General features: G+C 34.1%; 4 protein-coding genes, 1 non-coding gene and 1 pseudogene across 7 annotated transcripts in view; 1 reads left to right on the forward strand and 5 right to left on the reverse strand.

Annotated features, from left to right (window-relative positions):
* Positions 1-1,964, reverse strand: part of LOC110429266 (Clathrin adaptor complex small chain family protein) — a 2,854-nt gene extending 890 nt beyond the window's left edge. Inside the window, exons 1-5 of the mRNA XM_021445211.2 lie at positions 1,734-1,964; positions 1,545-1,587; positions 1,251-1,312; positions 944-1,040; positions 241-311 (exon numbers count right to left, since the gene is read on the reverse strand). Coding sequence (XP_021300886.1) covers positions 241-311; positions 944-1,040; positions 1,251-1,312; positions 1,545-1,587; positions 1,734-1,964 — 504 coding nt within the window. The remainder of the gene's footprint in view (positions 1-240; positions 312-943; positions 1,041-1,250; positions 1,313-1,544; positions 1,588-1,733) is intronic.
* A 247-nt stretch (positions 1,965-2,211) lies between these two features.
* LOC110429265 (uncharacterized) lies at positions 2,212-3,124 on the forward strand. The gene has a single exon (XM_021445210.2). The coding sequence runs from the start codon at positions 2,217-2,219 to the stop codon at positions 3,015-3,017; it is 801 nt and encodes a 266-aa protein (XP_021300885.1). The 5' UTR covers positions 2,212-2,216; the 3' UTR covers positions 3,018-3,124.
* Positions 3,125-3,259: 135 nt separating this feature from the next.
* LOC110429268 (vacuolar sorting protein 39-like) lies at positions 3,260-8,884 on the reverse strand (annotated as a pseudogene). The gene is made up of 12 exons (XR_016350746.1): positions 8,450-8,884; positions 7,814-8,022; positions 7,607-7,728; positions 7,381-7,523; positions 7,026-7,138; positions 6,259-6,682; positions 5,673-6,002; positions 5,240-5,461; positions 4,880-5,122; positions 4,209-4,655; positions 3,957-4,054; positions 3,260-3,780 (listed from the first exon to the last, which is right to left on the reverse strand). The product of XR_016350746.1 is annotated as a vacuolar sorting protein 39-like (transcript).
* A 919-nt stretch (positions 8,885-9,803) lies between these two features.
* On the reverse strand, positions 9,804-9,877 carry TRNAI-UAU (transfer RNA isoleucine (anticodon UAU)). Its single transcript has one exon. It is a non-coding gene; the product is annotated as a tRNA-Ile (tRNA).
* A 318-nt stretch (positions 9,878-10,195) lies between these two features.
* Positions 10,196-12,544, reverse strand: LOC110409123 (MIP18 family protein (DUF59)). The gene is made up of 5 exons (XM_089782385.1): positions 12,338-12,544; positions 11,982-12,085; positions 11,674-11,773; positions 11,324-11,369; positions 10,196-10,662 (listed from the first exon to the last, which is right to left on the reverse strand). Exons 1-5 carry the CDS (start codon positions 12,449-12,451, stop codon positions 10,562-10,564), a joined length of 465 nt encoding a protein of 154 aa, XP_089638511.1. The 5' UTR covers positions 12,452-12,544; the 3' UTR covers positions 10,196-10,561.
* Positions 12,545-14,919: 2,375 nt separating this feature from the next.
* Positions 14,920-17,891, reverse strand: LOC110409030 (Sec14p-like phosphatidylinositol transfer family protein). 2 transcript variants are annotated; one of them, XM_021418243.2, is made up of 7 exons: positions 17,625-17,891; positions 17,059-17,121; positions 16,860-16,980; positions 16,577-16,753; positions 16,141-16,239; positions 15,808-16,053; positions 14,920-15,427 (listed from the first exon to the last, which is right to left on the reverse strand). In XM_021418243.2, the coding sequence occupies exons 4-7, from the start codon at positions 16,631-16,633 to the stop codon at positions 15,128-15,130; spliced, it is 702 nt and encodes a 233-aa protein (XP_021273918.1). In that variant the 5' UTR covers positions 16,634-16,753; positions 16,860-16,980; positions 17,059-17,121; positions 17,625-17,891; the 3' UTR covers positions 14,920-15,127. The 2 variants fall into 2 exon arrangements, with proteins under 2 accessions (XP_021273918.1, XP_021273917.1); XM_021418242.2 differs by lacking the exon at positions 16,860-16,980 and having other exon boundaries at positions 17,625-17,890.
* Between the last annotated feature and the right edge of the window lie 2,907 nt (positions 17,892-20,798).

A 20,798-nucleotide genomic window follows, 5' to 3' on the forward strand; every position in this document is an offset into this window, starting at 1 on the left:
TAAACAAGCTCAACTGGAGGTGAACCCCAAAGCACCGTAAGAAGCTTTCCCTGCCATCAAATAATGTTTGAAACCTGAACCTGAAGCATACCTCATATAAGTTTACCAAGAACATCATCTCCAATGTCATATAATCACTTCATGCCTATTATTCCAAACTAGCAATATCTTATCTATATGTAGAATCTTGCATACGCTGGCACTAAATAAATGCATATATTATTGATGAGAGGGTACAACCTTGCTGTAATTGAACACAATGTCAAGCTCGCAAACATTCTTGAAGCATTTGTCCAACGTTTCCACAAAAACTGAAGGCATCACATTTAAAGTAAGCAAAGTTATCCAGTATTTGAAATAAATTTCAGCAATTATTGCTATATCCAGCTTCTAGTTTATAAAGGATATGCATGACAAACCTGGTACATTGTTCTCATCAGATAACATGCAATTTTTAGAGCCAAGAACTTCATTGAATCTTATAGTTTCATAACAATTATTATTATAATCATACACACAGAAAAAGAGGGTTATATACAAGTTAACATCTACAAATTGTATTGATGAAACCAAACTTGCCACTTAAAAGACACCTGAGGTAAACTCAGCTAAGTTGGGTGACACAACAGTTATCACTAATTCCAGTGCACATGAATATCAATTCTGTTTTCTTGTTTTCCGTAAATCCTCGTACAAGAGAACCTATTTCACAAAAAGGTGTATCTGAAGTGAATTCAACTTCAAATCATCAGAAAAACCATCAAAAAGGCTCGCTCCAGCTTTATAAAAAAGTTTTCATATCTATGACGCAATATAAATATTTGGACATCTCCAAGTATTGAGTAATTGAAATCTCTATTTTGAAAGGATAGTATCACAGAAGAACAACATTTCATAGCTTGATTACTGCATCATAACTCTTCCAGAAATATGAGAAGCATACCTTGTATCAAGTCCAGCACGGCTAATTCATTTTCAGAACTATCAAATACAAAGACAAAGTAAAGAGTAGCAAAATGCTTGTATACAAGGCGACTATCCTGCAAGTGTGAATTCAAAAACAATTAAACAGAGTTCTACAACAAAGCAGAGCTAAAATAAAGCTACGGCAGTTACTACACACGATTCAAACAAGAAGTTTAAATCAAGAAAAGGACGAAATGAAAATTAATTGGTTTCTAACCTTAATATAACAAGGAAATGAAAACTAAACTAGGAATGAAGAAAAAATAGAAAGTAAAAGAAGTTACCGGACCAAAAATCGATTCAGCCTCTACGAAATTGCTTACGTTCTCAGCTCTACTGCACAAGACTGTATAAAGATCAAAACCAAAATTTAAAGCAAAAAGAAAAAATGAAAAATGAAAAATAAACTCTAAGTACGAATTCAAGAACGATAGATTAGGTTAAATCATCAATGAGATTAGAAAACCGCATCTAAAATTCATGCGATCCAAACAAAGCACAATTCAAATTAATCACAGCTAAAGTAAGAAGAAGAGGACGAAGAAGAAGAAGAAGCAAGTTGGATAAGAGATCGGAACCTGCAAAAACGCTTCGTATAAGCTCCTGCTGCTTCTCCACTGGCTGATTTCAACGAAATTCGGAGCCAGGTCGATTATTGCAAAGGAATTTGAACAAGGTACTAAGATCGTGATCTTCATTTTTTAAATAATAATAATAATAATAATCAAATGAGAGTAAAAAAATTCAAAAGAGAAAGAGAAATTTACCAGATATTCGTAAAATTTTGCAAGACGAGGCTTGCCTTGAGTGTTCATCACCATCACAGCTTTTATCATCTTTGCTCCTCTCTCAGCCCACTCTAAAAACCAAACAGAATTTTGAATCTGTTCAAAGGTTTTCGCCTCTAAATATATATATATATATATATATATATATATATATATATATATATATATGCAATGCCCTGAAAATTGTAAATGGACAAAAAAGTCCTCCATTCAGTGACTGGAAACCGAAGCGACCATTGGGGTTAAGTTAAGAATATAATAATAATGGACAAATCCAAAGCGTTTATCCCATTAGGGTTAAATTAGGAAATTGACAAACGAAATTGTGATGTAATAAATAATATAATAATCCACGTCGTCTCTAGTCTTTACGCTGGACCAGCCCTAGACAATGAGGGCAGTTTTAAAAATGGAGCGGGAGAGCTCTCCTGTTGGCGGCGCAAAAAGAACAGAGTTGAGAAAATGTCTACTCAAGAAGACGATGACGAAGATATAGATCCCGTTAAAATGATCTTGCCTCACGAACAAGAGGAAGGGAAGAGCCTCACTACGCTAGGTGACGGTGCAGCGAAGCAACAACTGCAGGAGCATCATATCCGTTCGGTCGAGTCAACGGTGGTGATTAGACAGCTTCCTTCTGAAGGGCTTTCCTTCCAGCTATGGCCAGCTGCTACGACTCTAGTCACTCTTCTTGACAACCATCGCCGTCACCCTAGCAAAAGCCCCCTCGCAACCACCGTAACCGCTTTGTCCAACGGTGATAATGATCGGAAATTGAAAATCCTTGAGCTTGGCTCTGGTACTGGCCTTGTTGGGATCGCCGCAGCGGTCACGCTAGGAGCTGAAGTGACGGTGACGGATTTGCCACACGTCGTCCCCAACCTTCAATTCAACGTCGACGCAAATGCTGACGTTGTGGCTCAAAAAGGTGGGACCGTCAACGTGGCTCCGTTGAGGTGGGGAGAGGATGATGACTTGGAGGTTATCGGCCGAGAATTTGATCTCGTATTGGCTTCTGACGTGGTTTATCATGATCATCTTTTCGAGCCTCTGATCCAAACACTGCATTCTCTGTTGAACGGGGGAGGAGGAGGTGGTGGGAAGAAAGTTTTTGTCCTGGCTCATCTGAGGAGGTGGAAAAAGGACTCTGTGTTTTTCAAGAAAGCGAAGAAGCTTTTTGGTGTTGAGACTATACATGCGGACCCACCAAGGGACGGGTCTAGGATTGGGGTTGTTGTTTATCGTTTTGTTGGAAAAAGCTAGAAATTGAACGAGCTAAGCCAAATGTAAAAGAGTTTTTGATGATTGAAATAGCAAAATATTGTTGAAAAAGTTAATGAAATTGATGGCTCTGTTCGATTATTACCTGGCATTTTTAGTTTGATTTCATTTCGGAGTTGAAATATTTGACTGGATTTCACTGTCCATGCTCTGACAGCTACAACTGGAAAACTGGGATGAGGGTAGTAATCCAACTTTCTACGAGAAAATTTACGCAGTTACGGTAAGAAATGTAGTGCACAGCATTTTCATACTAATCCAACTTTTTACAACCAAAGTTACAAAACCCATTTTCATCAACTGGGAGTGTCTCAGACTCCACGTTCATACAAATCCCCGTAGGCTGCGTCACCGTTGAAGCCGCTTTCGACTTTAACAGCTCCGTCAGTGGCCGCGAATTATGTGAAAAGCACAGCATTCGCAAGGCAAGTCTCCTATATATAAATACCTCCAAGACTGTTTCGGAGCTCGATTCTGGGCAAGTGAGTTGCATCTTGGTCGTGACTGAATAGCAATGCATCCTTTCTATGGATACTAGCAAAGATCATCGCTTCCTTAATGGTGAGCCTTCGGCTACTGCTTTCATACTTTGCGAATCTCTGAAGCAAACAAAGTGCACCAGTGTTTTCCCGTTTGGATAGATTGCAAATACGCTCGTTCCTATTTTCTTGTTACAGAGAGAGCACATACTGTCACTTGAGATCTTCACCACAGCTTTTCTTTGGCTGTAGAGTTCATCTTTCACCTGTTTCAAAGAGGAATTCAGACAGATGCTTAGACGAAAGAAAATCAAAAAAGCATTATTCGAGGAACCAACGATATGATATTTGTGAAGATATAAATATATATACATATGCTAATACGAAAACCTCATACTATGTGCTAAACTGTTTTTCTTTTGTAAGTAAAACAGTATCATACCTGTAGGTTCTCACTCTGCCTCAAGCTCTTGATAACAGAGAAGTTCTGTATGCTTCACTGGATTTTTTCAGAAGAGGTCCCAGAAATGGAAGCAAGTTCTGCAGGAAATAGACAAATACCTTAAAGAAAGAGCTTACAATTGATACTCTGATGCCCAAAAGGAAATCTAGCAACTTAGATATCAATGACTACATACACTCAGATACAACTGGTTCAGGAGCTTTGTAAGCAATTCAGGATTTCGGTACATACCTGTAGCTTAGTCTCCCTTGGTAAGAGTTTGAGTGCCTGAGTTCCATTGATTCTATCCCACCTTCGGCTCAAAAGACCAAACACCTTATCAAGCATAACTGTAGAACCTCCTTCCTCACCCGATTCTTCGGCATCACCATCAATCCTGCCACTATCAGTGTTGCTGGCACTAATATGAATATCATCTGCACCTTCTATAGAGGCAATTTTCTTACGTCCTCCTTTACCTTTAATTGAAGCTGCTGAACCAACCTTTGGGATGCTTGTATTTGGGGATGATACCAAATTTGTAATTCTATTTTCAAAATTCTTGGTTGTTTTTTGAGGATTCAGATAGATCTGTAGAAGCGTGAGGTATATATTGCCAGAAGATTTTACCAGCAGTTGATGAACCACAGACTCATAAACCCGATCACAGTAGGCCAGTGCCAGTTCGGGTACATGAAGCTATAAAGGTCAAGAGCAGTTCAGTTAATAGGAGCATATTCATAAGAAGAACAAGAGGTTTAAGGAATAAAAAATAAAATAAAAAGAGGGGTGTGATGACGGGGAGGGAGGGGGAAAGCATATTATAGTAGCCTAGCTCAACCAAAGGTTCAACATAATTTAGCTTTTCCTATTAACCATCTTTCTCAATATAAGGAAACTGGATGAACCATGTAAGAAACTACCTTATGAACATATAGCGATAACGCAAGCTCATGTTGGCTCATTTTTCCCACCAAAATCGCACGCTCTTCAAATAAAGCATCTTGAGGAAGACGCCTCAACAAAGCCTCCGGATTGTATCCTGAGATGCTTTCCAATGCAGATAATAATTTCTTCCTAGTCGGCAAATAAGCCTTCTCAACCCATATCTGTTGAGCACTTAGTTCTGTATACCATTCAAGTACTTCTGAGAGATAAATTTGTACCTACAATAGTCATTGATAGTACTATGAGCTGCACTATCACCAACACAAGTGGCAACTATGAGAACTCCAGTGGCTTCAAATGACAACCGAAAGTTATTTTGATTAAAAAGGCTTTACCATTTCATTTTGAAGGTTCCCTGAGATCCCATTTTCATTCATCGCAAGCATAAGCTCCAACTACCTGCCCTCCATGTTTGGAGCATGCTGCTTCAAATAAGAGTTGACCAAGTCTGCTGGAATATTTCCAGACAAAAAAAGTTCAATGGTTTCTGTTGGACAGCTTTCAAGAACAAGCATCGAGAACTTGAGGACAAGCATGGGATCAATGCCACAGAGAGGCTGCCAATAAAACCAGACAAAGTATTCAGCATATAAAAGTTCTATCACAGCATAGTGTTGAGTCCAGAAGGTCAATCCATAACAAAATTAACATTGTCTTTCATATTATTCAGGGGTAAAACTTCACACAGCCTCTTTATAACATTGTATTTTACATTCTACAGAACACGCATGACCCAAAAAGCCTAATGCTTCCATAGCATAAACTGACCTTGAGATATTCAATAATTGCCTCAGCACTGAACTTTTGGATGAGCTCAGCTTGCGATTGGTTTGATTTTAACTCTTCTACTAATTGATGTAGTAGTTTTAGAGCTTCACGGTGCATTGATTTAATTCTGTAAAGTTCTAATAAAGCAGCATAATGATTCCCTTTCTGAAGAATCTCCTTAAATATTTTTACATCACAGTAGTTAAGACCTTTCAGCTATTCTAAAGCTGCTGAGCATTTCCCAGTAAGAAGCAGACCTTGGAGGAGGGCTGTGTCCGGTATTGCTGCCATCTCCCTAGCAGCTGAGTTAATCGGAAAGGTACCACGTACCTAAGGGACCAAACATTATGTCAGATCATTAAGAAAGAAAGTATGAAAAGAAATTGGATATTAACAGAACTGATTGCAAGAATTTTCAATCAACATATTGGGATTTAAGGAAGGAAACTTTTAGCTGGTTTATGTCCATAAATTATGCACTTCTGCATAAAGTCAAATTCTAGTGCACGAGCTGACATCGAATCACAAAATATGCTTTGCTTTTAACAAACATTATTAACAATAAAAAACTTGAAATTAGCCTCACCTTATTGGACTTCTTAAACCTAGCCGAAGTAAAATTATCTCCAATGGCATCTAAAACTACCTGTTCCGTTCCCTCAGCAGCAGCCTTCTCTAAAATACTGAATCTCTTCTTCTGTAGGAACTTGATAAGAGCCATAAGAGTATTGTGGCTCATTTTTTTGAACTCAAGTGCTGCATTCTCATCAGATTCTGATGATTGTGGAAGCAAGGTTTCCAGATCATCCAACAGACCAGATGAACCTCTTGAAAGTTGTGAAGCATCAAGAGAAAGGTCCAATAACTTCTCTGGCTCTGGAACTGCAGTTGTTTTGGGAAGAACAATGGATGGGTACAAAGAAAGCATGCAGGTAATATCTATTTGAAATGCCAAAAAGTGCTCCATTGCCTCCTCATAGCACCCATTGTCAAAAAGATAATGAGCGTATCTGCAACAAGGAGACACAACCAATTAAGCAGAATGAATCACCTGAACAACCTGCAGAAAATTTACGACTATATACCAGGAAAAAGAAGGTTTTGGAAGTATTTTGGGGGTAGATTTTTCATATGCAGTGTTTAGAATACCTTGAGAATTGTAAGGACCATGACCTTGAGAAAATAAAGGAGTATGATGATGTGCAAAGGTTTTTAAAAGGTGTACACTATGCTGTGGCATATTAAACATAAGTAACCATTGGAATGATTAATTAATTCTTATTAAACATGACATAAGCCAATTAACTTGATATAGCTGCACAAAGTAATAACTGGAAATGGGGAAAAACACACCTTATGTGAATTGACCCCTCCTTTGCGGCTCTCAGGCTCGCATCTTCTGGTTGAAGCAGCTTACACAAGGCCAATGCCTCCTCAAAATTTCCAGATGCTGTTAATTGGACGATCTGCAATGCAAGCTGGAACATTTAATGCAATAACCAAAGCATTTCTTTAGAGTTAGCATATGCATGCCATAGTCAAAAGCATAAAAGAGTTACAAGAGAAGGGCAAAATATGATGTTCAAGCATAAACAAGGGGGAAAAAGAATGACCAACATTCATATAAAAGCTTAAAGAAGGTGGTGCATCTGGATTTGAAGCTACAGTCGTTTAATTGCATTAAACTTCTTAAGCATACTAGGAGCACCTGCACACCAAGAGGAACAGGGAAGAGCCCACAAACAGAATTTTCTAATGCTACAATTACAGCATTGTTACTTTTTATAAGATGATGTGCATTTGGAGGACAATCGTCTGTATCAATGGATACGGAACTCGAAGAGAGCGAATCTGCAAAGAATAGTTAAGGGAAAGGGCATAAACCAAATTTAAGTCCATAAAATCCAATCTTCTTTAGCAATTAGTCATGCTACCTCAACGCGTCTTGTAAACAGAGCTATAGCATATGGCCTCTGGATGACAACAACAGCTGGAGCCTCGGACCAACATACCCTATCAGCTTTTCATTTTGATCCACAAAGACTCCAATGTTTTCCTAAGGCAGCAGGAACAGCACATCTTATTACTCCCAACCAAAAGAATCCTAAAGTCATGAATAAATTATTAAAGCGAGTCAGTACCTTCCCAAGAATAAGTTCCCCAGAGGGAAGAGCAACAACCAAAGGTGGCGCTATCTTCCCAGAAGAAAACACCTCCGACAACACACCATTCGTGGCATTTAGGATCATGTATTCCTCCCTAATTCCTAGACATAAGTTCTCACCACACCATGACATCGACTTTACAGTATCTGGTACACCAAAATCTTTCACCTCCACAAAACCTCGTCCTCCAAAAATACATTTTGCATATCAATCAATTCCACTAAACAGTTAGCAGACTGATAACATTTAATTCCGAAAATATTTATCCAGTTTACAAAACTGAACCAAAAAGACAGATCTTATTTTCCTTTTTATTCATAAGAAATTGCTAAATAATAAAAAGCAAAACCAAAATTACCTATTCTTATTGATTGTTCAATATAAAAAACGTAAAATGAAGACATTTGGTTCTCAGAGAAATTACATTTTAAAATATTGAAAAATATTTCTATTTGCTTTTTATCCAAACGGACTTTCTACTATTGTTTTCTTCCAAAAGTTCAAGAAAAAGATAGAAAAAGAAACAATCAAACAAGACCTAAATATTCAATTAGAAAGATAATTTACAGGTAACCAAAAATAATGAACAGAAGGAGAAATCGAAGGACTTACCGTCGTGCCTGAAAATACACACTCTCTTTTGCCTGGCAAAACAAAGGAAGCCTATCCGGTCGTCCCAAGAGTAGGAATTAGCGCCTTTAGCTTTGGCGATCACAGCAATGGTTTCCAAATTCGGTAGCCAATGAAAAGCGACCGATTCAGAGAGCGATAAGAGTAGCTCTCTCGATTCCAATACTTGCATTGAGAGCAGAGCCTTCTTTGAAAACCGTGCAACGGTTCTCTCCAGTGCGTACGGCTCCTTCCGCAACGGGCGCTGATCGGTCTGCGGAGACCGGTCTGCGCCGGAGGAATCTGGACCGTAGATTCGAAGGGACCCATCGGAGCAACCGAGGAGGACCTTCGAGCCGTACGATTCGATGGCGTCGATTTTAGTGGGACAATCTAGAGGAGCTCGAAGGAATCATAGGCGCTGTGCACCATTTTCTGGGTTTCTTTCCGGCCTCTTCTCAAATCATTGGAGCATGGCTCTATAACGTGAGAGCTTCTACTTTTGAGGTGAATAAATGTTTCAAACTACGTCGTTTCCTTTCAACCGTACATCTTTGCGACAACCAGATTCGTTGGCGTGAATTCCCGCGCTTTTTTGTACTGAATATAATCCAATTACATCCCTCCATGTCGAATCAAAAAAACAACAGACTGGTAAAGGAACATTTTACCTATGAAAATAAATTGAAAGATCATCAAATTTCCCTTGCCTTCTTTCCTTTTGGTTGTTTTATTCCATAATTTTGAAGGAATCTCATTGAATAGGATTAATTTTATAATTTTAAAAATTAGATAAATTTTGTAATTTTGAAAATTAAATAAGATAAATTTTATAATTATAAAGAGACGAATAAGAAAAAAAACATTTATATTGAATATGATAAATTTCTTAATTTTGAAAGACGAAGAAGAAAAATAACTTTTTTATGAATAGGATAAATTCTATAATTTTGAAGGATGAGTAAGAAAGGCAGCATTTTCATGAATAGGATAAATTTCATAATTTTGAACAGGCGAAAATTGAATAGGAAAAATTCCATAATTTCGAAAGATGAGCAAGAAAAAGAGCATTCTCATGAATAGGATAATTTCCATAATTTTGAAGAGACGAACATTGAATAAAAATAGCATTCTCATAAGATAAATTCTATAATTTTAATAGCATAATTAGTTATAAAAATTCTATAAGTTTGAAGAGGTGAACAAGAGGATAAAGCACAAGATAAATTCCATAATTTTAGCATAATTAATTACATAAATTCTATAAGTTTGAAGAGGTGAACAAGAGGATAAAGCATAATTAGTTAAATTTTATAATTTTGAAGAGGTGAACCAGAAAAATAATATAATTAATTATTGGACCCGGCGAGGCTCGAACTCGCGACCTTCGGCTCATAAGACCAACGCTCTAACCAACTGAGCTACGGGTCCAGCACGCGAACAAAACGAGCTACGGGTCTAACATACAAAGTAAAAGAGAATATGTAATAACTAACTCACTTGAAATTGTTTGATTTATACATTTATATATACACACATGAAACAATTAGCTGCTGCTAAAAAGGCATTGAGGGATCACAAAAGTTTTTACCCATCCAAGATCTTCCTTTTCCCTCCATAGTTTATCGTGGCTTGGACACAATATGACATCAACAGCATCTTGCTCCACAATCTCAACCTGCTACTTTTGCATCAGTAAATTACATTGCAAAATTTGGGGAACACAAAGGCAAAGCCAACTCAAGAATGTTTCCAGAACTCGATCCAAGTTTTCAAACTAAAAGGAGTCATTTCACAAGACAACTATTTCAGTAAATTCTAACAAGTCCTGCTTCCGAATTCCAACAAACATAAAAAGGTTCCTGTTCTCTAAATTGTTACACTTTGCCACATGGAGGACGGCCATGTGATAAAAAACATGTAGCACTATTAGTTTTCCCCCATCTAAGGAAATATCCTAGCTGCACTCTTCTGCATGAAGGAAAACGAGGACACACACAAAGCATATACACTCAGCAAATGAAAGTTACATCACAACAAAGTCATTTCTTATTGCATCCGGAGCTGCTGACATTTGATCTGTACATAAGCTTCAGACTAGGTGAGCGTACTTGGTCAAAGTTCATTGGAGTAAAGGCACTCGTCCACAAGTTGGCGAAGATTAGGATTTTCCAAGGCAGCGGCAACTCTTTCTTTATCATTTAGCTGCTTATTAACTGAAGAAAAAACAAGATGGAACATTTTAGGGATTAGATCAGAGAGACCAGAGACTGAAAGATGAAAATGGTGAAAGAGATTAGCTGAATCTATTGAGATAACACATTAGATGCTAGAAAACACTCACATAACATTCAAGTCTCGATAGAGGCTTCATAACTCACTATAGCAAGAAAGGTTGATGAAGGGCAAACTATTACAGTATATGAATGACTCAGGTAAATGTATACTTCTCCTGATCTATCATTTCTCTTGGTAAGAAAATCCCAAAGTTTTTGTTCGAAAAGAACAAACTAAAACATTAAAATCCTAGCATATGTAAATCACACCAAAGATATTTCATTTATGAATTGATAAGACATCTTTTCCACCTAAAAATGTAGATTTTTAACTTTTTTACTGTTAATTTCTGCATTGGCCGGTACATTTAAAACAATTAACATATTTCATTGTAGGAAGTTTCCACTTAAGCATACACATTGCATAAGTGATCAAAATGTGTTGGTCTCGCTCTTCAAGTTCCCGAATAAAATTGGATCTCCCCAGATGAAACTTGAACAATCAGTCCCCCAAACTTCAGATAAGATGCATTCATTTTCAAGAAAAGTATTCAAAAGAGCTACTCAGATAAACTTCTATATACTATTTTTCCAACTTCACCTGATTCTTCATCAGCATGAGATCCAGGAGCGACTTTGATGTCAACCTGTAAAGATAAAAATCATTAAACCATAAATGATTTCCAGCAAATGTAATAAAGAAAGAAATTATCGAGACTTCAAAAATTTACACAAAAGGAAGAAGGAAAATAGAGGATTATAAAGATTCAAAGACTTCTCTTTATCGGTTTAGTGCTTACAGAAGAGGAAACGGAATTGCTTCTTTTCAGAATTTTTATTTCTAAAACAACAATGCAATAGAATTTCCTTTTTTGTGAAAACAAACTGAGAGGAAAAATTAAATAATAAAGACTTTTAAAATTTACAACTTGATATAGAACAGAAACTGACCTTAAAATGTGGAGGAAAACATTCTTTTAATTTAACCCTCAGGCACAGACCGATTACCGTCGCCATGCTGCAATGCTGAATAGTGGGAGTGAAAGTTATCCTAAACCATTAATCAACTATATTACTACATAATAAATAAAATGCAAAATAATAATTAGCTTTAAAAAGCAACTGAACAAATTAACACCACAGTTTCACGATATTGAACTTAGAAAACCTAAATTTACTAATTCTAAACTCAATTTTGCTCAAATTGTCACAAATTTTGATTAAAATCTGAATCAAAATTAAATCAAGAAAACACTCACAGAATTCGGCCGAGCTTCTCATCAACGGTGACTGATTCCTCGGAGAGAACACTAAGCTGCTCCAATGAATACGGATGTTCTGGATCTCTTATATCCCTCACAAAATTTACAATTCCAGTCAAAGATCACAACATTTTTTTTCTTTTTTCAACTTCGTTTTTTCAATCACAGAAATGAGAAATACTCTGTTTTATTGCTGAATAAATGCAAGCAAGCAAGTAAAAGATGTAAATGAAATCTAAATTCGAGCTAAGCTAAGAAAACAAATTGAACAAACTGGCTCCTTCAATTTAATTGTTGAACAAAAATAAATCAACATCAGATAATACATGGAAACTGAATACTACTAAAAGGATATCATAGATTTCGAGGGGATCAACGGCGTCCTCGCCGTGAGGATCTTCGCTTCGAGCGACTCGTTCTTTCTTGGCATGAACCACTGGGTTCGCATTGATCAGGCCCAGAGTCATTTTCACTGTTCTTCGTTTCTACGTTTGGTTCACGGGACCTTTCTCACCTTGGGGTCTTCAAGTCGTTTCAGTGGAAAACTAGAAAGGACTTATTGAAGGCGTTGATTGCTGATTACTTTTTTGTTTCTTCCAGCATTCCAATGGCGTAGTGCCACGTCACTTACTTTGTTTGTTTGGTAGGGTAAAGATCGCAAAAGGCTATGCAGTCTGATCTTGCCACGTGTAATGTTGGTCATGGTTGCTAATTATTCAGTTGAAACTTTGCTTTTCAGCACACTAGATAAATTCTTTCTTTTTATGTTTGAAGTTAGTTTTTTATTATGTAAAAATTGAAAGGTTAATATTTGATAGTTGATACACCTCATTATACATTATGGGTACGTTTGGTGTAATACAAGTGTGAGACATTCCCTATAGGCAAATTCCAAAGACTCACATTGCAATGTTTGATCGATATTTTAGGATGGAAATCACATTTCCGACAGTTACTTTCACTTAGTAATAAGAAAGTTACAAAAAAAATTCCTTCAAGTTAACCTATCGACCCTCCTATTCTGTTTTCTATTCTATTCTTCTCCTTTTTTATCTTTTTTTCTTTCTTTTCATTGCCCGTAAGAAGGGTAGTCAATCACCAATACATTTGAATAAAATTTTATCATCAAATTCGAGAATTAGAGAGATTGAGACTTTTATAATTTTATAAAACCGTAACTCAAATTTTTAAGAATTTTGGAAATGTTTTGAGTAAATTTCATGCTTTTTAGACCAAAAATTGAGAGAAATACTTTAAATAGTTTAGAATCAACAAAAATTATTAGAGAGTTGAGAGGATTCAAGAAGTAGAAATGTTTTAAGTGTGGTGGTTATGAGAGAAATGAAGCATCATACACGTTTGAAATAGTAAATTTATCGATCGATTGATAGACTTTTGTTTAGATAATGTTTTTTATTATTTATGTGATGATTCTAAATATTATTTTTAATTTTTAGAAGCTTAAGGTAAAAATAAATATTATTTTTGTGGTGTTATTGTTTTTAATAGATAAAGTTCAAAAGTTAAAAATTTTTATTATAAAATTAAATTTATTCAATTTTTTATATTTATACATAAAATGTAATTTTGTGAATTTACATTATATTTTCAGTAAAGTAATTTTAAACTAAGTATTATATAATATAATCCTCACATGCTCTACAATTATCACTTTCCCATATTATACTAAAAGTTGTAAAGTTATTTTCTAATAATTAAATTTCTAATAATCACATACTCAGTAATCATAATCGCATCAATATACCAAGCACAACCTATAGTTCATTACAAATGATGATGTTTTGCTGTATATTTACAGTGTATAAAAATGCACATTGTCAACAAGGGCAAAAATAAAGCATTTTTAAGGGAATCAAACAAAAAGGCTTAACAATCAACGAGAACTTTATATATCATCCAATTATCGTATGTAACATTTGTATATTCATCTATGCAAGTTAAAGAATAAATGCCACAACACAAGTTAAAGAATATGTCAAAAATATAATGATATAATGATATACTAATATTTCAAATTAGTTCAAAATGCTTACTTAAAATGACATGCAAAAACTCTAAAACTTCAATAAGAAATTCCTACCTACTAGTTTGGATTTGGATATTTCTATTAAAATATAAACTCTTATATAATTATATTATTTGGATAAAAAATAAAATTATTAAATGTTTAGATCAATAAATTTGAAAAGGCATATTTTGTTAGAAGTAAAAGAAAAAAGTTAACATAAATAATAACATTCAAAACAAAGGATCAAAGTACCTCCCTTGTCAAAATGATTAACAAGAAAACTAAATGATACAAGTAAAAAACTTATTAATATCAAGAAATATTAATATCGAGGAATACTTGCAATGTTTTCTAAATTGTTTCCTCTAGAATATTTATAAAAGGTTCTTGCATAAAGTACTGATCATCATATCATATCCGAGCATTTGACTATTGATTGATGTATTATCTCTCTTTTTAAAGAGTAAGATTTGAATACTCCCTCCTTCAATTATAAAAAAAAAATATTGATCATCAATTTCAAGAATTCATTGTTGCTTGACAAACAATAATCATTTTTCTATACCAAGAGCAAAAGAGGATCAAGGTAATTATTCAAACTATAAATATATTTATTTTTTTTAAAAAAAGGAAAAATTCAATAAAAAATAAAAGAAAACTTGATTGGAGTAACAAATAGCTTCAACTTCGAATTGTTTGGAGAGATTAGCAGTAGAAGGAAACCTTCGCTTGAAAACAAGAGTAAGGGGCAGCTTTGTTTGTTTTTGACAAGTAATGACTAATTTGGCACTAAAGACTGGACAGACCATAACTTTCAAAAAAAAAAAAAACGAGACTGGAGAGATCACATTTACTCCTGCCAACTAATAAACTAGCAGTATCTTCAATCTTTTGTAGGGGAGCGGGGCCAAGAAAAAACACTAGAGTAGCATTCATAATGGTTAGCAGTGAGAACAAGAAATGACGTTTATTCACATAAGAACTGGATGTTTGATATGCAGTTCCCATTTAGGTTGATTTAAATTTGAAGCTAATCTGTTGGATTCAATCCGGTGGCTGTATTTTACATCACTTGATTTCTGCCAAGACCATTCTGCATGATGGGCAGGCTCTCTCAGCTTGCTGCCTGTGCAATGGGTGTTGGCTCCGGTGCCACTTCAGTCACTGAAAGCCCATTGCCAATGTGGTAGGGCTTCTCATCAATTTCCCAGAACTTTGCAGTTTTCACATCATCCTGAGCCATCAACCGTGAGAACTCCTCATGATCGTACTTAAGTGAGGCTTTTCCCCCAAATTCACTGGGAAGGTTTTCAACATCAAAGAATGATTTCATGAGCTCCACGCTATCTTTGTTTTTAGGGTAAACAAACTTCACCTTTTGAGCTGTTTTTGGATCCAGAAAGTACTTGACAGCCTATGGAGATGCACATAGCACAATGTCAATCGAATGAAAGACCTAACTCCTAAGGAACCGTTATGCAAAATGTTAGAGTCACAATTTAAGATTGACATATTGCATTCAACCACATTGAACTAACTCCAGATCTAGTCCGCTCGCTAGGTTCACCAATCTCTTTCCTGACAGCCTTTTTTATATAATATTAATCAGAATTCATGGTAATCAATGTGCACCAATTCACTCTCTGTTTCTCATGTGATGAAACAAGCTAGCAGTTAACTTTTACAAAAGGAAGAAGACAAAAGATTTGTTTGGAACATAGACCGGAAACAAGGATAATTACTGAATTAGAGCTATAGCTAAACTAACTAATGGAAAGAGTCAGGAGAACAAACCTTATAGAATGCTTGAAAAATCCTTGGTGGATTATACAAGAAAGCAATGGCCAGCCTCTCTGGATAGTGGCTTTGTAGAATGTAAACGATATCACGAGCTGTTCTGACAGGAATATTGGTGTTTAATGAAAATCCAGTGAAGTCTATCAACCAGGACATTTGTTCCTGGCCCTCAGAGAGGTTCATGATACCATTTTCTAAGAGATAGACCATATGGCGGATGTGGTTTTCTGCTGATGTTGTGTTCTGCCATGCAATATAGGTGGAAAAATTATTAGTGCAAATTAAAAAAAGATTGGTGAGAAAACAAACTGAAGGAAACCTAGTGCAAACCTGCATTCCAGGCCTCATTATAAGCACAGTCCTTCCTTGACGGTCATGAAAGTTAGCCCTGGAAACTTTTCCAGTCTCTCCTTCATGTGCCACTTCATGCTGGAGAACATGTCAAGCAGTAAGTTTGAGAAACCAGAAACAAAGCAATTATTGCCAAAAATTGCCCCAGTTATAAACTCATAATCATATGCAAATACCGAATGAAACACATGATCAAGTTACAAGGCAAGAACAATTATCCAGTTTCATTCAAAAATTTTAATTGTATATTAAGACACCAAAACTGATTTAAACAAGTTTCAACCTGAACCTACTATGTAAAGTTTATAGGATTCTAAGAGGATTTGGAATCTCCTTCGGTCCTAACAAGACAGACTGATCAGAACCAACTTATACGCATAACTAAAATATGTAGGCAGTAACTTATCTAACATACCCAGCGGATTTCTTCTGGCTTATAAGTTGATCTCCACTTTAATGTCTCTTCCAACATTTTCTTTGACTTGTCAACATTCCAATTCCGAGCTTCCAAATATCTCCTCAGGCATGCATCGGTGCAGTACTTTGAACTGCGTCCAGACAGGGGGCCTATAGCAGTCCTGAGTTCACTGACCTGCATATTGACCAAGTATCAAGAATTTACTTGGAATTGGACCCCAAAGAATACATCGACCCTACTAATTAACAGAAAATTCAATTACTTTAGTCTTTACACCTACCTATTTACCTCATCAAGAGAAAGTCCGGTTGTATTCCTCATTATTTTCAGTGTTTTGATCAACAAAGACTACTAAAGCTGTAAACCAAATTCAACATAGACCTCCCGGAGAGATGGTTATGCTGAATTGCTGATAATTAACTAAATTTGTTCTCCTTCAATGCAAATATGAATTATAAACTAAATAAATAAATAATTACCTTTGCATCCCGTTGCTCGGAATCATCCTTCTGTGTAGGCCTTCTCCGAAGAAACATTTTTCACTGCAAATAAAGTCAACCACAATCTTAATAACTTATAAGACTTTACAGTTTAATTCTCGGAATTAATTTTATATTTAATTCTCTTAAATGAAAATTCCAAAAGCAAAGCAAAGGAAAAGAAAATCATGGCCACGACACCGTTTTCATCTTTCAAACATTTACTGAACGACTACCGGACTCAGAGCTCGTAAGGATCCATCACTTTACAAACATTTAAAAACAGATTTGTCCCTACCTAAACTTTCGAAAAAAACAATATTTTCTTCAACTCTCATGATCAATAGAAAATTTTGCAATAAATAAATAAAACGAATCAGTCAATGCTGGTAGATCTACTCCACAACACCATAGGTATTTCCTAACAAAAAATAATTCTGCGGTAAAACAAACAGATTGACGATCAGTGTTTCCAACGGCCGACATCCGGCTTTTTCGACGGCCGGCACAAGAAGTTCAAACGTTAAACAAAAACAATAAAAAAAAAAAGAGAGAAAGAAATATACCCGGTTAAGCAAAAACAGCTGAATATCGAAAGCTTTCAGGGGCGAACAAAAAAGAAACGGACCAGATTTCGTGCCAAGAACGCGAGGAAAATTATTGAGTCTAACAAAGTGTCATTTACTTCAAGCGAGAGCGAGAGCGAGACACAGAGAGAGGGAGAGAGGGTGGCGAGGATTTTCCTTTATTAAGGTGGGAAAGCAAGAGAATGGACTGGGTAGGCGAGTCCACGGTGTTGGCTTTAGTCTATTCAAGCGCACAAGCGGGGCCCGATGCAACTCCGATTCTTGCGCCTTGGTTTGCCCCTCCGTCTTTATAGAGGAAACGACTTTTACAAAGGGCCAAAAATTTGGACCATCAAAATATGTCCTTTTCGTCGCACCAGTTTGGACTCCAATATCGAATAGTTTTTTATCCATTTATTATTTATTATTTCATAGACGCCTAAATTAACTCTCTCCTTTCATTGGAAAAAAAATATGGAAAAAGAGGGTATACGGTATACAGCACCAGCAATTAACTGGCTAGACGCTTCGTTCTTGAAATATGTTTAGAGACGGTAAAGAATTAGAGTACTTTGTAAACAGATTCAGGTAAAGCACATATAGTATTATTATAATTTTTTATTTCAAATCTGATTATAAATAATAATTTTTTGAAATATTAATTTTATTTTATATTATTTTTTAGTATATATTATTTATAATTGAAATTATTTATTTTAAATTATAAATTGTTTAAATAAAATTTATTAATTTCATTTTGATTAATAGAATATATAATTAATAAAAAAATTATCATTGAATTCCGGTCGAATTTGATTCTGTAGTGAGTACTCACACCAATTTTAACTAAATTAGTGAGTTTGGACTTTACTCAACTTCTAAAAAATTATTATTAATATAATTCGGATAAAGTATGAATATTAGATTTTGTACTCAAATTAGGATAAGGATATCTTAATTAACTAATACATTATCTGTTGTCATTCTTAAATTCTATAACTTATTTAGATAAAATATTCACTTTTTTGAATAAAAAGAGTAAGTATTGTTAAGTATTCTTTGAGAAATTGCGAAGGATTATTATTATTATTATTATTGGAAAAATAATTGCAAACGAATTAAATGTTAGCATCAGACAGTATCATTTCCATTTCGCAAGTGACTTACTCTATAGCATTCTATTACGTCTGAGAAAATTATTGGCTAGAATGAGCTAAATTTTCCGGCGCTGCTGTTAAGAGTGTTAGTATCATTTAATCCGCCGTGTTTGGCAGGCAGACAGCGTTATTAAACGAATTCTGATGTGTGCACCTTTCCCGTTTTGCCTTATCATAAACGAATTTCTACTTACGTTAAGCAACGAAATCGGGTCATTCCTGCTGTGCGTATTTCAGCAGTTGCTGAAAACGTTTAAACATGCGCTGGCTATTAATCCACGGGGTTTGCGGCTTTTGGCCCCAAAAATATAAAAATTATACAATTTATTTTCCTACTCGAAACTTAAATTTTGCTAGTTTATTCAAATATGTTATGATAAAGATAAAATAAAAATTGATAGAATATTTAAAAAGAATTTTGAATTATTTAAACATTTTAATTTTTTAATTTTTTATTATATTAAATTAATATTTATTAAATAAAATTTTATAATTAATAATTATAATTCTATATTACATTATATTAATGTGACATATTAATTTATTATAAATATATAATGATAGTAATTTTTTTTTACCTTAACATTACATGAACATAAAATAATAATTATTTTATTATTAATTATAAAAAATTATTTAATTTAAAATAAAAAATATAAAAATTTGATTAATTAATTGAAGGTAATAAAAAAATTATTTAAAGTTTGTTAATTAATTCAAAATTTTCTTAATTAACAATTTTTTAAATAAAATTACAATTAAAAAACTGTATTGGACAATTCATTAATTAGCTATTGACATTGGGATAGGGATTCTCCATCTTACAATTGACGACTACTCTTAACCACTTTTGTTGGCTTAGGGAAACTCAAAATCCTCTCTTCGGAAGGTGACGTGACTTCAAATTTTAAAGTCAAAATTAGAGTTTGCTTACCTTTACATAAAATAATTTTTCAAAAATATTTTTATGATTTATACTTATTAGAAAGATGAAAATATTATTTTATAGATCAACGGGAAAAATTTTCAAATCATGTAAAATGTCTTATGTTCTTGAAAGGTATAAAATATTTTTCAAAAAAAAAAACTACTTTTATACTAAGCTTAACATAATAAGTTTGATAAATATTAATATTTATTTTAAAATATTAAAAAATATTAATATTTAATTTTAAAAATTTTAATATTTAAATTATTCAATACTATTAACATTTAAAAAATATTTTTAATAAAATCATTCAATGCAATTAATTTTTTTAATTTATAAATTAAATAAATTTTACTAATAATTATAATAAAAATATTTAAATAATTATCATTTAATGAATACATATTTATAAATATAGATTTTGGATATTTCACGAAATTGATGAATATTGATATTTTTATAATCTTGTGATAAAAAAAAGTGATGAGATGAAAATTTTTTGAAAATTAAAGTTTACTTTCGTTATAATATGTGATTAATTCATTAATTAACAATTTTTTAAATAAAATTACAATTAAAAAATAAATTTTTGTATTGGGCAATTCATTAATTAGCTATTTATATTAGGATAGGACTCTCCATCTAACATTTATGAGGACTCTTAATTACTCATGTTGGCTAAGGGAAACTCAAAATCCTTTGTTTTGAAGTTGATGTGACTTCAAACTTTAAAGTCAGAATTAATGGTATCAATGCAGCCCGTTTCTCACTCCATTCTTGTGGTTTCATAGCCTTCTAGCTTATATAACTCTCCAAAATTTCATGGTCCGCCTTCCTGCTTTCTAGTTGTCAAAACTTTGATGGTACCCACTGTCACGGTTTGGCATTTCCTAATTCTAGAAATGTTGCCACATAAAGAAAAAATGTTCAATAATGTTTTTTAATTTTTTTGCTAAAACAAAAACTTAAGCTTTTGAAATAATTTGTTTAATGAAAAGCGTATTTATTTTTTTATATAAAAATTTAAATTCAACCTTTTTATAAAAATAATAAAAAGATTTGTTTAAAAAAGTTAAATTCAAAATTTTT

The sequence above is a fragment of the Theobroma umbraticum genome, unplaced genomic scaffold, assembly GCF_002168275.2.
Source record: "Theobroma umbraticum cultivar Fairchild unplaced genomic scaffold, ASM216827v3 scaffold_44.0, whole genome shotgun sequence".
Lineage (NCBI taxonomy): Eukaryota > Viridiplantae > Streptophyta > Magnoliopsida > Malvales > Malvaceae > Theobroma > Theobroma umbraticum.

Bases quoted from the DNA above. Each gene is read 5' to 3' on its own strand.
- LOC110429265 (XM_021445210.2), top strand. From the start codon at position 2,217: ATGTCTACTCAAGAAGACGATGACGAAGATATAGATCCCGTTAAAATG.
- LOC110409030 (XM_021418242.2), bottom strand. From the start codon at position 17,115: ATGTTTCTTCGGAGAAGGCCTACACAGAAGGATGATTCCGAGCAACGG. The intron at 16,754-17,058 runs GTAATTATTTAT...GTCAATATGCAG, and splicing joins CCGAGCAACGGGATGCAAAG to GTCAGTGAACTCAGGACTGC. The intron at 16,054-16,140 runs GTTTGCACTAGG...ATTGCATGGCAG, and splicing joins TAATGAGGCCTGGAATGCAG to AACACAACATCAGCAGAAAA.
- LOC110409123 (XM_089782385.1), bottom strand. From the start codon at position 12,451: ATGACTCTGGGCCTGATCAATGCGAACCCAGTGGTTCATGCCAAGAAA. The intron at 12,086-12,337 runs ATCCTTTTAGTA...GGAATTGTAAAT, and splicing joins ATCCCCTCGAAATCTATGAT to TTTGTGAGGGATATAAGAGA. The intron at 11,774-11,981 runs GTGAGTGTTTTC...TTAATGGTTTAG, and splicing joins GAGAAGCTCGGCCGAATTCT to GATAACTTTCACTCCCACTA.